At 31.3% G+C, this 13,051-nt stretch overlaps 1 protein-coding gene across 2 annotated transcripts in view; it reads right to left on the reverse strand.

The window, feature by feature from the left end:
- LOC143052593 (signal peptide peptidase-like 2A) overlaps window positions 1-13,051 on the reverse strand; it is a 48,489-nt gene that overhangs the window by 14,664 nt on the left and 20,774 nt on the right. For both annotated transcript variants that reach the window (XM_076225653.1, XM_076225652.1), the window contains exons 8-10: window positions 11,352-11,459; window positions 10,501-10,582; window positions 2,912-2,986 (exon numbers count right to left, since the gene is read on the reverse strand). In XM_076225653.1, coding sequence (XP_076081768.1) covers window positions 2,912-2,986; window positions 10,501-10,582; window positions 11,352-11,459 — 265 coding nt within the window. The remainder of the gene's footprint in view (window positions 1-2,911; window positions 2,987-10,500; window positions 10,583-11,351; window positions 11,460-13,051) is intronic.

A 13,051-nucleotide genomic window follows, 5' to 3' on the forward strand; every position in this document is an offset into this window, starting at 1 on the left:
ATGAAAATAAATCTGCGCATGGTCAGTTTAAAAATGTTTTCAGTGTTTATTCTCAAATGATTTGACAAAACGTGCCATGGAGATAATAAAAACCAAATTAATATATTCGACGTTTTTTGAGTCATTCTTCTGAAAATATATTAATAAAAAAAGAAAATGTGGTATGATTGCAAATAACACAATGCTCCACAAATGACCAATTGACACTGGAAATTATTAACTATGGGTCACCGTACTGCCTACAACAATGAGCAAATCCCATACCGCATACACAACTATAAAAGGTCCCGAAAGGACAAATGTAACACAATTCAAACTAGAAAATAATAAAAAAAAAAAAAAATAATTAATGAAAAACAAATGTGTGACTCTTTTGCAAACAACAACCACTTTAAATTACATACTCCTGAGTTGAGACAGGACCCGTTACAGCGCTCGACTGATACCGTTACTTATTCGTTCCTTATACGTTGAAACACATTGCACCTATTACGAAACAAATCTTTTCAATTGTTTTCTTGTCTCTGGTGTTAGCTTTAGGTTCTTAAAAGTGAAATATACCTATTAGCGCGTATGTTCCAATTTTAGCGTTAGACCGATGACCTGCTACTTATTCGCTTACAATATGCTTGTTATAGGTCGCACCTTTTTTGTTCTTGTCTCTGATGCTATATATTGGTTCTAAGAGATAAAATAACCCTATTCTAAGGCGTAAATACTCGTTTCAGTGATCGACTGATGCCCTGTTACTTATTCGTTCCATATTCTCTTACTATACGTGTGATATTCGGTGCACCTTTTTAAAACAATATCTTTTCAATTGTATTCATTCAGTATTTTTTTTTCTGTAGATTACTCATCTTCAAACGAAATGAGCGTTATAATTAATTTTTTTCTGACATTTTTTTTTTTTAAATACTTATGACATATGTAAATCAAATATAATATTAATAAATGCAGAAGCATATAATTATCTAATGAACCAAATATTTCCTTATTCAATTTTTTACGATTTTTTGTCAACGAAATGGTTAGGCTGATTATTTAAAATATGCAATGTATACTAAATGTAAACGCACAAGTTCTTTTAAAAAGATCGAAAACACGAGATGCTCTTCAGAGATCGATTTTATTTCAATTCCGTTCAAGTGTTAACGGGGTCTAATTAACACCATTTCTGTTTTGATCACTCATCCTTAGTCATCTATGAATATCGAAATATTCCGTAATGTTGCTAGAAACTCAGTCTAAGTATACTCATACAGCTGTCATACCGTGAGTATGAATAAAACCTAGTCCGACCTCTTTTCTCAAATCTCCTTTTAATTATTTTTTTCCCATATGCATTCTTCTGTAATTCTTCATTCCGACATCTTTTTAACACAGACACGATTATGTTTTTTTAAACAAAAAATGCGCACCTTATACATAAATATCAAACAATCGGGACAAACTCGGAATGGTCATATATAAAAACCTACAATGTTAGAAGATTATATGTTAACTTCTCTAGATGTACTTTGTTTTACATGTATGCGTCATTAGGTTGAAATCTAATTACCATATTCATGTAAAAATGTAAGTGCAGTACACATTCAAAATACGTCAGTGCAATTTGCCATATCCATACCTATTGCTAAAGATACAGTGAATTTTGAGGACATGATCAGAAAGATTGATGATTTTCGTACTTTCTAAATGATTTGTAAAATATCAATGTAATTAAGAACCTACAAAAGTCTCTACATGTAGAAAATTAAGGAAAAAAGTATTATATTATAATTTGATTGGCTCATCTTGTTGTCGAGTATCCAGATTCTATTTCGTTTCTTTACGGTCATTTTTGTGTATTTTTTGTTGTTAGATTGCTGTATAGTTGACTCTCTTTTCATTCTCATATTTTATCCAATTCTGGAACATGTCTATTATTTAAAAACAATTTTCATTTTTTTTTCTCGGCAAATTAACCTATCAAAACGATTGTCACTCTCTCCATCGGCTCAAAGAGGAATAACTCTAATAAACGTTTCCAGTTCGCGGAAACCGCGACGTCATAAACCACTGACGGCATAGTACTGTTGCGCTTGTATATGCGCATAAACAATAGAGGGATTTGTCTTTAAATGAAAGTGGTCGCATTTGTGTTCATTCTTAATATTGAAATGTAACAAATTTTGGCATATTTGATAGAGTTTTCATATTTAAGCTTGAATCGGAGCGTTTTTAAAGACTAAATCAGTTAAAATCTTTCACTTAAACTAATTAAATCAATTGAAATAGACACTTAAGTGTTTAAAAAGTGTCAAAATTGCATCAGATGAACCTGAAATTTGAGGCCAAAATTGACCCTTACCCAACCAACTCCTTTGATCTGAGGAAAGTGATAACCTCTTAGAATTTTTTTTTGCGCAGCATTTTTCTTGAAGAAAAGGTCCAAATATGCATTTGGTCTTTCAAAACAGACAAAATTTTATCAACAGACTTTTTGAATTAATAATCTGTATTGGAAAGTTTTTAAATATATGATATCCCTCTTGAACCTTTATATTAAATAAATTTGAACTGACGAAACCCAGTTTGGCAAAAAGAATCATTAGTTTTTCTTAGCATTTTACACGAATTTATGTTTCATACCAACTACTGTAAAATTCAGAAATTATTGCGTGCACTTATTATTGCGATTTTATCATTTTAGACTTAAATGTGATTTTAATTTTTACGATTTTTAGAAAAATCCTGTTTAATTCATATAAAATATTATATTTCAAAATGCGAGTTTAAGTTATTGCGTTTACAACTCTGTCGCATTTTTCGCAATAACTAAAACATTGCAATAATTTCTGAATTTACAGTATTGATAAAGTGTTATTCTGGACAAGTGAATAAGCTGACTTAATTAGCCATATCTTACCTTAGTAAAATAAGGTGTGATAAATACAAAGAAAATATCATACAGGAATAACAGTATCAGTAATATTGAGCAGATCTGTAAAAAAATAAATAAACATTCAATTCTAACTCATGATCTTAATAGACATTTGCGGAAACTAGGTCTATGCATAAGATTACACTTTAGACTTACGATTACAGGTGAAAAAAACAAGGGGTCATCTCAAAAAACAAAAACAAACGAACAATACAGAAACAAAATATCAAATGGTGACTTATATATAAAAAATAAGATATAAGCAACACGTTAAAATTTTATGTGTCCGAAGCGCTTTTCTGGATTTATCATCAGGACCATATATATTATCAACAGGAGCAATATACTTTCCCCACTAAACAGGGTACTTTTAATGCAATGGTTAGTATACGAAAACCAGCAAAAATATTGTTCAGAGGATACTCTACAAACTGTTTCATTTGAAATAGTACTGTAGGTTTCGTTTTTGTTTTGCACGATTACAACTTTGTATCCGTAACTTTTGCCTTGCCGACTAAATCAGTTTGTGATTATTTTTAACAATTTCTTCTCGCCTGCTACACTTATGCATTGTTTATCCCTAACAATCAATTGAATAGATTTGCGTATAAACTTTGTGTTGAAATGAAGAACGTCGCAGTGAGAGATCACCCCTTTTCTTGCCGATCCTTGCTTTTGAATAATGGCATATGGTCTGATCCCCCCTTTTATCTTTGGTTGGAATCCCCTTTTAAAAATTGCTGGATCGACCCCTGCGTCGTCAGTACACTCTATATTACAATTCCATGAAAAAAGTACCAGTCTCAGATGTTCGGAATGGTGATTAAGGCTCATGTTTCGAGCATACCACTACCACTCATGTTCATGGGGGGTAATTATCGACACCGTGAAAAAATCAAAGCACCAAAGGCGCTGTAGGCAGTTAAGTAAAAAAAAAAGGAGAGGCAAACTTGACAGAAGTTAAGACGAATATTGTTGAAAAATTGGTGAAAATATTATCTTGGCTATTTCTCAAGTATTGAATAATGTTTGTACCCTAAAGTTTTCACTATCCAATCCTGCCACTTTCAAAAGTTATGTCCAATTATTTTTTTTAATATTTAATATCTGCGATTATGCACATACTGTACACTGTCACATGTAAGGGAAGAGTTAAAATTGTGCCTGTCCATATTGAGGACCCAGTAATTTGGTAATTGTTGCTGTATATCATATCCATTTTTCATAATTGTTTTGTACATAAATCAGGCTGCTGTAGTTTTATTGTTTTACATTTGTAATTTTCTGGTCTTTTAAAGCTTACTATGCAGTATACATGTAGGTTTTTCTAATAGTTACAAGCTGCATGGAGGATTATTCTTATCAGATTAATAATTTCAATAATGGGGTCCAGCAGTGGTGTATGGTTTAATTCAACTATATTCTAAAGTATGAATATGCCATATTAGCAGTTTTAGTTGCATCAGTTGGTGCGCCTACATTGTATGTACAATCATCAAATCATAGCTGAAACTATCTTAAGTGGTGTAATTTTCTTGTAAGTTATATTACAATAAATGCTGATGTTGTTATAATGGCCTAGCAATGATACAACATTTTTTGAAGCCTGTATCATGTGTATGGTTGCCTAACTATAATTGCTTACTTTCTTCATTTATTTTGGTGGATATATATATAGTTGTCTCATTATGATGCATTGGCTATCATTCCACATACATGTATTCTTATCTTTATAATAATTGTACATTTCTTATCTATATATATAGCTATAATCAGCTTTTAATACAGAGACATGTTTTGCCTATTTGTTATTTTGATAATACAAATAATACAATTAATATAGAAATGCATTAACATTACATGTAAAATATATTCAAAGACAATGATCCATGTACAGAGCTGAACAATCCCTATGGAAATAAGATGTGCAAACACTTATACAACTGCTTACCAAATAACGTTGACTTTTCATAAGTTGTCCCCTTTAAACAAACCCTAACACATAGATTACTGGTATCTTAAACTAACATAATTATAGTCAAAGTCAATAGATCATGCATATGACCGAGGGGTAAGGACCAAATATCCTCTATGGAACTGAAACGTACTAATGCTTCTTCACCTACATGGCAATCATCATTGACTTACAACGATTGGTTTCCTTCATAGTAAAATAATCAAAAGCTTTATGAAATTTCAAAGTAACGTAAGTTTCCAAGTAAAAAGAGAATAATTTAGGGGGCAGGGTCAAATATCCTCAATAGAAATTGAAAGTGACAAAGTTTAAACAACTGCACACCAAATATCATTGACCATTCACTAATGGTTCCTCAATAACTGACCTAATCAAAAACTAATACATGTAAACTAAGTTTCAGAGTCAATTGACTATGACAAAGGGGGTGGGGCTAAATATTCTGGTAATCAGGTAATGAGATATACCTATGCTAACACAACTGCGTACCAAATATCATTGACCTCCCATAAACTAGATCTAATCACACAATCACAAACTACATTTTTGTAATACATTGTTGATGCTGACCATGCTGACAAAACAACACAACTATATATACATGTATGCCTCTCTTTTTGACTCTGTCATCTTTGGCAAGACAAAAATTCCAACAAATTTAATACAAATATTTTGTCCATCTTTTTTTTAATATTTCTTTATTCTTAATTTCTTAAATAAATCAATGCTGCATTTACACATAATTCGATATCAATTTGAAACGTTTAACATGTTTAATGTCTACTTCAATACGTGTCAAAATCACTTCACTGTCCAAATGAGCTTAATTTTTAACTCAATTAATAATATTCATTTGTTGTAACTGCTGGCAAGTTTATAAATAATTCCTGTCAGAAAGCTGAATCAAAACTTGTTGTATTAGTTGACATGATTACACCTGGCAAAAACAATCTTCAAAATTGATCATGTATGTAGATTAACATGTAGGTATATGTAAATATTTTCATAACATCGTACATGTAGTAGTCTAGAGTTTCATTGTTGTTGTGGAACTATAGGGGTGAATAGACAATCCAGTTGCTACAGAGAATCATGTATTGTACATCTACATGTACATGTATGCCTTGCCTCTTCTTGTATTAGCCATTGCAAAAGATTGGAATCAAGCTGAAATAAAAACAAATACAAATAGGTATAATATTCATTATTGCTTTAAAATTTTTACATATACAATGCAGCATAAAGGCTTCATGTCACGTCCACTTGTATTTTTGTCCATCTAATGAGTTAACCTTTTTCAACTGATTTTTATAGTTCGTTCTCATGTTGTACTGTTATACCACTGTCCCAGGTTAGGGGAGGGTTGGGATCCTGCTAACATGTTCAACCCCGCCACATTATTTACGTTTGTGCCTGTCCCAAGTCAGGAGCCTGTAATTCAGTGGTAATCGTTTGTTTATGTGTTACATATTAAATTTGTTTTTCGTTCATTTTTTTATATAAATAAGGCTGTTAGTTTTTTCGTTTGAATTGTTTTACATTGTCTTATTGGGGCCTTTTATATGGGGTATGGGCTTTGCTCATTGTCGAAGGCTGCACGGTGACCTACATGTACATTGTATAGTTGTTAATGTCTGTGTCATTTTGGTCTCTTGTGGACAGTTGTCTCATTGGCAATCATACCACATCTTCTTTTTTATATATTCATGTCTAAAATCTTTATGTATTAGTTTTGTCCATGTTCATGTTCATTGAGGCCCTTATAATTACATTTGTAATGCTTAAATTCTCTAGGGTCCCAAGTCAGGATCATCTGGCCTTTGTTAGTCTTGTATGATTTTCAATTATAGATTCTTGTGTATAATTCTAACTTAAGTTTAGTATGACATGAACTCCATAATCATTGAACTAGCAACTTTTGTTTAGGGGTCAATTGAAGAAAGCCTTCATGTTTGAGAGTTTCTCGCTGCAATGAAGACCATTTGGTGGCCTTCTGCTGTTCTCAGCTCTTTGGTCGTGTTGTTGTCTCTTTAGCACATTCCCCATTTTCATTCCAATTTTATTTTGAATTGTTAGTGAAATATCTTGATCACGGATTCGCTGTCATCCATTGCCAATGTTATAATAAAATAATATATCTGTTCTATAAATAATTGATGTAGGAATTAAGGTAGCACAATACAAAGATTTTTTTACTTCCAATCACTAACCTTTGAAATGCTGTAACTTTCTTATGAATGCATAAAAAATAATAAAAGAGGTATATATTGATAGATAAAAGATTAATCTTTTAAATAAATGCAATATTTTTATTATGCAATCATTATGTAATCAATTATTATGTAATTAGTGGCAAAATCTGGGTAAGTTCACTTGAATGATTTTAGCTCTATCATCTCTTTAACTATACAGAAAATTTTAACGAAATCTCAATCAACACATAATGGGCTTCAAAAGGGTGTCTCAGATTGTCTCTATGGTATTCCATTCTCTCATAAATCTCTAATTAGTGTAAACATCCTAACCACATAAAAGAAGATAATGTTTAATTAGGTGTAAAATTTGTTCTATACATTCTATCTGAAATCTGAGACACCCTTTTGTAGATAATGGCCATAGGAACAACATATAATAAAATCAACCCTCAAGGGATACATATGTAGAAGCTAATTTCATTTGAAAGTGGAAATTTGGTGAAAATTATTTTAGACACAGTTAACATTATAATTGGTTACATAATTGTTGCATAATACTAGCATTGCATTTATCTGAAAGAGTAATCTGTTAGCTATCCAAAACTACCACTTTTATAAATTTTCAAGCATTATTAAGAAAGTTACAGCATTTTAAAACTTGGGAGTTGGAGTTATAAAATCTTTGTATTGTGCTACCTTAAGAAAAATACTGTTTGTAACTTGTTAAAAACGTAACTTTGTAACGCACAACGTTACCTTCTACAGGCTTCTTTTCGTACCATGCGAGTTTTATTTCACAGTAATTTCATAGAAAAGTGGTTTACCAGTATCAAGTTGCTGAAGGAAATGAAAAGTTATAATTCTTGAAAATTTCACGAATGCTTTTAAAATATCCGGAAAATGAAAAGTGCTTGTAAATCCAAATCAATTACGGCTTGGGAAGCGTCACAAATTTCGTACTTAATATTTTACAATTATATACTTTTGAAGTGAAATAATGCTGTCCATTAGCAAATTATTGATAAAGTAGTAATCTTAATATTTTTTAAGCGCCTTTGGCTATATCAAAGCACATGTAGCAGTCTGTAACACCAAAGCCTTAATTAAAACACGATGAAGGAAACCATCTTAAAATGACCTTGACATCGACAAAATCTATAAATACGTATTCAAATGAGGTCCCGATTAAAATTGCAAAGGCCCTGATCGAGTATAATGTTTGGGGGTTTCCACGATACATAGCAAGTACGGAGAGACACGATGACAAATAATAATAACATCAGCTTGCATTAAATAATTAAATAAAATACATATCTTCATACAATGTAGAAATAAAATAATCAAGTATTCTTACAAATTCAAGACTTATACAGAGAGGAAGTAAGACAATGCTTTTAAATATTTACCTTTATTGGGATGGAATCCACCAAATTCAACGGCGTCACTGATTAAAAATAGCCGCAAAATTATATCCATGCACCATTTGGCAAACTTAAATGCCTTCATTACAACCATTTTCGGCAATGAAATTATTCTTACAATAGCTCACTTACATCTTCATCAAAAGCACAGACGATAAAAAGCTATGCTTAACTTTTTAATTAGCACTTTTTCAAATGGGGAACATCAATTGTTTTGGGAAAATCGACGATCATTTAAGGAAATCTTCCTTATATTTATTGTTTTTCATAACAAAAAGTGTGAAAAAAATGTCTTATTAGTTATAAATAATCTATCAGACCTGCCAGATCAGAGAAATGTCACTTTTTCAAAAATTCCCAGAGGGGAACCAAAATCCAGGGTGCTCGCATAAGGCAGCTTAACTGCCTAAAAACGTTCATACTTAATGATTCCTAAGATTTCTATTGTAATAATTGCATAAAAGAAAAACAGCTTGGATCTTGTTTATCATTTTTATATGTGTTGCTGTTAAAAACATAGATAGCAGAGTTTTAACTATTTGAGTACACCTATTCTTAAATTTCAATTGAGTCTGGCGAACATTCTAAAATATATTTCCGACATAAAGAAGTTCGTTGATAACTGGTTTTCTTTGGGGGTTTTTTCTCGAATACTTGTGATTTTTTTTCTATTGAAACCAAAAACGTAGACAAAAGTGTTTGTCCTTTTCAGGAAACATTAAAAGATCTCAGAATTAAACCGAACGGCAAAAGAAGTTTCATGAAGAAAAAATAGCTAAAAAAACACCCGTTCGCTGTATTTCCTCATTCTCTTTAAAACAAAATAATAGAGAGAAAGTATGTCTTAGAATAAACATGCTAACATGATCCATGGTTGATTGCACCTTTCCTAACAAAGTATTACTGACTTTTTTCAGCAATTGTCCCAATCTAGCTACTGCAACGACAATATCGACATTTTGTGTGTCTCATGTTAAATTTATTTTTAGAATAATGTGAGTTCATTCTATTGTACTTGGTACAGTTACATCATTTTCAACCTGGATAACACCGTATACAATAATGAATGTTAACACATTGCTGCAAATATATTAGAAAAAAAACTACTGAAAAACATCACTATCGTTACATAGTTTTTGATCGACAGTTTATTTTTACACTTTGAGAAAGCCCAAGATTTAAATGCTACTTTTAAGTGTAATTGTAAACCTAATCGTAGGTGTATGACAGTTTCCGCAAATGTCTAATAGTACAAGATGTATTCATAATGTATTTTACAGTTTATAAATGTATAGAAAACACGGTTTCCATGATATAAATTATAACAGTTTTAAACATTTGCTGTTTGATTGACAGGTATAAACATTGGGCTATTCCATTATATATGTAGGACGGTAGGAAAAGAAGTTCAATTATTGAATGTGGGTCAAGGGTCTTTTTTTCAGTATGTGTCTATAACCATTATGCAAAATTATCTAAAAAATGGTTTCGTTTGTAGGAATATTTTAAAGTCCCTTCCTACCCTCACACATACATTCTAAGGTGGTAGACCTTGGTCCAGGGAGATAACTCTTTAAATCAGTTATGCGTTTGTAAAAGTCAAGTTTCATCAATGAATTTTAAGCATTTACCTGAAACAGATTGGAAATAATCTATGTATCCAAGAAGCTTAGAACATATTTATGAAAACAGCTGACACAAACGTTCTGATGACTTTAAGAGTTATTTCCCTTAACCTAGGACTACCTCCTTAAGGGAATAGTACTTATAAAATTAACATATTTAGTCTTGCATTAATTATTTAAACTTCAGTGATTCTGAAAATAGTTTAAATTTACTTTCATATATGAACACCTTGTTTGCAAGGATACTTATCCAATACCAAACATAGGGTCAAAATAAATTGTACAACTGAACAAATTATAAATGATGAAACTTTTGAAAAAATGTATAAAAACAATACCAGCTTTTGTACATACTCACCTTTAAATTGGGTACTTGAATAGTTTTAAGCATGTTGATACAGAAAGCCAAACCTAATATGTCTTGTAATACCCAAGCATAGCTGAAAAATATTTGAGCACATAAATTCATACAAAAAGTAAATATGTTATCATAAATTAATTGTTATATAAATAATTGGACTTCAATTTCATCAAAAACGTCCTCGACCAAAAACTTTAACATGAAGCGGACAGACAGACCAAAGAACGAACATCGATTGGACAGACAAACAAACAGAAACACAGACCAAAAAACATAATGCTGCTAGGTAGGGCATACAATCTTGTATTGTACATTTTAATAGCATTATTTGTATACAGTGAAACCTGTTTAAACCAAACCTCTTCAAGACTTAAGATTGTGTTTGGTTTGGCCGATATTTGGTTTTATCAGGTTTTATCAGGCTCACAATGCATGCAATTTGATATGACGGTGCTTAAGAACATGTTTGGTTTAGACAGGTTTTCAGTTTATGCAGGATTCGGTTAAGTCAGGTTTCACTGTACAATCTTTGTTAAAATCCCAATTATAAATCTCTCATTAATGTTCACCAATGACAACAGTAAATGCATGCAACAATTCTTGGCTTTACAATATTAGTCTTTGTAACAATCCTATAATCACAATCAAAATTAGTGTTTGTCAAACTGCTATATAACCAGTGTAATTTTTCTGATAAAACAGTTGGTTCAAATTTTCTAAAATTTTTATATTTTTGTCAATGGGTCAAAGTAAATACTTTGTAAAATTTTTAAGAAAATTAAACGAGCCAAATTAATTTTAGTCAAAGTGTTGGGTACCACCTTAAAACATTAGCTTGTTATTTTTACCTTTCATGTCGTTCTACAGCCCAAACAATGGCGAAAGTTAAACATAAGGCATATAATATCAAATTCTTGACCTCTAACTGACTTTTACAACATGGTAACTTTGGTGTACTACAATATAGAAATAAAAAATATATAGCATTGTTTTATTTGAGGCATTCAAAATTTAAAAATATGGGATTAAGGGCATGGTAGGTACTTTTATTAGATCCTAATTCAATCTTGAATAATATAAAGTTTCATTATACTTATACTTCTTTTGAGATAATTTAAACACACCCAATTTTATTCACTTGAATACTGTCATTTGTAATACACCTTATTGCTATTTGTCCGCCATTGCTGGATATCACACAGGTTCCCGTACTATATTGACATCATAAAACAAAATATCTGACGCCACAATGGAAAAGTGATTGTTGTTGACGTCAAAAGTTCAAGCGGCCGGGTGAGCCGGGATTAGAGATAAGGTGTATTATGTCCTTGGGTTGAGAAATCATTGACATATACTTCAAATCTCCTTATATTCATATTGCAACAAAAAGAAACATTTAAGCTGCCATATTTTTTAAGTGCCTGTCTCAAGTCATGAGTTGCCTTTGATTGGTTCATGTCTGTTATATTTGTTTTTCATAAATTGTTTTGATATAATTTAATTCTGGATATAACGCGTCTTCTGATTGGCTGACGTTATTTTGTTATCAGCCCATAGACATAATTGAGTCATGTGACCGTGACGTCATCATCGTTTTTTCATGGTTTTCTACGGTTTAAAATGGAATTTAGAATTAAATTATAAAAAATGACTTGAAATATTTTTTCTGTCTATTCGAAATAACATAAAAAAATGTGGTGCACACTGTTAAATAACCTGCTACGCGGGTTATTCAGTGTGCACCAATTTTTTTATGTTATTTCTTCATAGACAGAAAAAATATGACAGTCATTCCTTAAATATAATTATATTGTGGCAATATTGGAATTAAGAGTTATTTATTAGCTCCCTTTTTAGCTTGAGCATATTTACATTTTTATATAATTACTATTGTTTACATGAAAACTTTCACCTGTGTTTATGTACACAATAACTTTACTCCTTTTCTAAACCGGTTATTAATAGTTAAAGGTAAGATTGTGTTGGTTAAATTGCAAATCTTATTTCAAGAAAGTACCATTTGTTAAGTCATTTAGTTATTAATTATATACTGAATTCACATTTTATACAGTGTCCAGAATTCATACTTTCCTCGAAGGTAACTATCAGTAGTCATTACAGCCATGCTGTTTACTATTACTGTTCTGGACCAATTCGTCTCTTAAATGTTTTGGCTTCATTTTGGGTCTTGGGTATGAAATGGTTTAAATGAAACAGTTTAAAATCCCTACTTAAAGTAAGACATTTCCCCCACTTTATTTAACTTCTGTATTGTTGTACAACTAACTGCCATAATATTAGAATGAATATCTATTGTGTATTTTGGTATGAAATAAATATGATTATTGAGGTATTATTTCTTTAAGACTTCTTTTCCTAGAATGCTGGCTTATACTTGCCCAAATCATTATCCGGTCAAGTATTAGCTTTGTCCTCCCAGAGAATTGTCCGTTATGTCGGTTGTTGTAGACACTTGTCCCCTAGTGTGACAAGGTGTCCAGGGCAGAACTGGTCTTCATTGTTTATGTAAAGAACCTGGGTTTATTTG

The sequence above is a fragment of the Mytilus galloprovincialis genome, chromosome 11 (genome assembly GCF_965363235.1).
Source record: "Mytilus galloprovincialis chromosome 11, xbMytGall1.hap1.1, whole genome shotgun sequence".
In the NCBI taxonomy this organism is placed as follows: domain Eukaryota; kingdom Metazoa; phylum Mollusca; class Bivalvia; order Mytilida; family Mytilidae; genus Mytilus; species Mytilus galloprovincialis.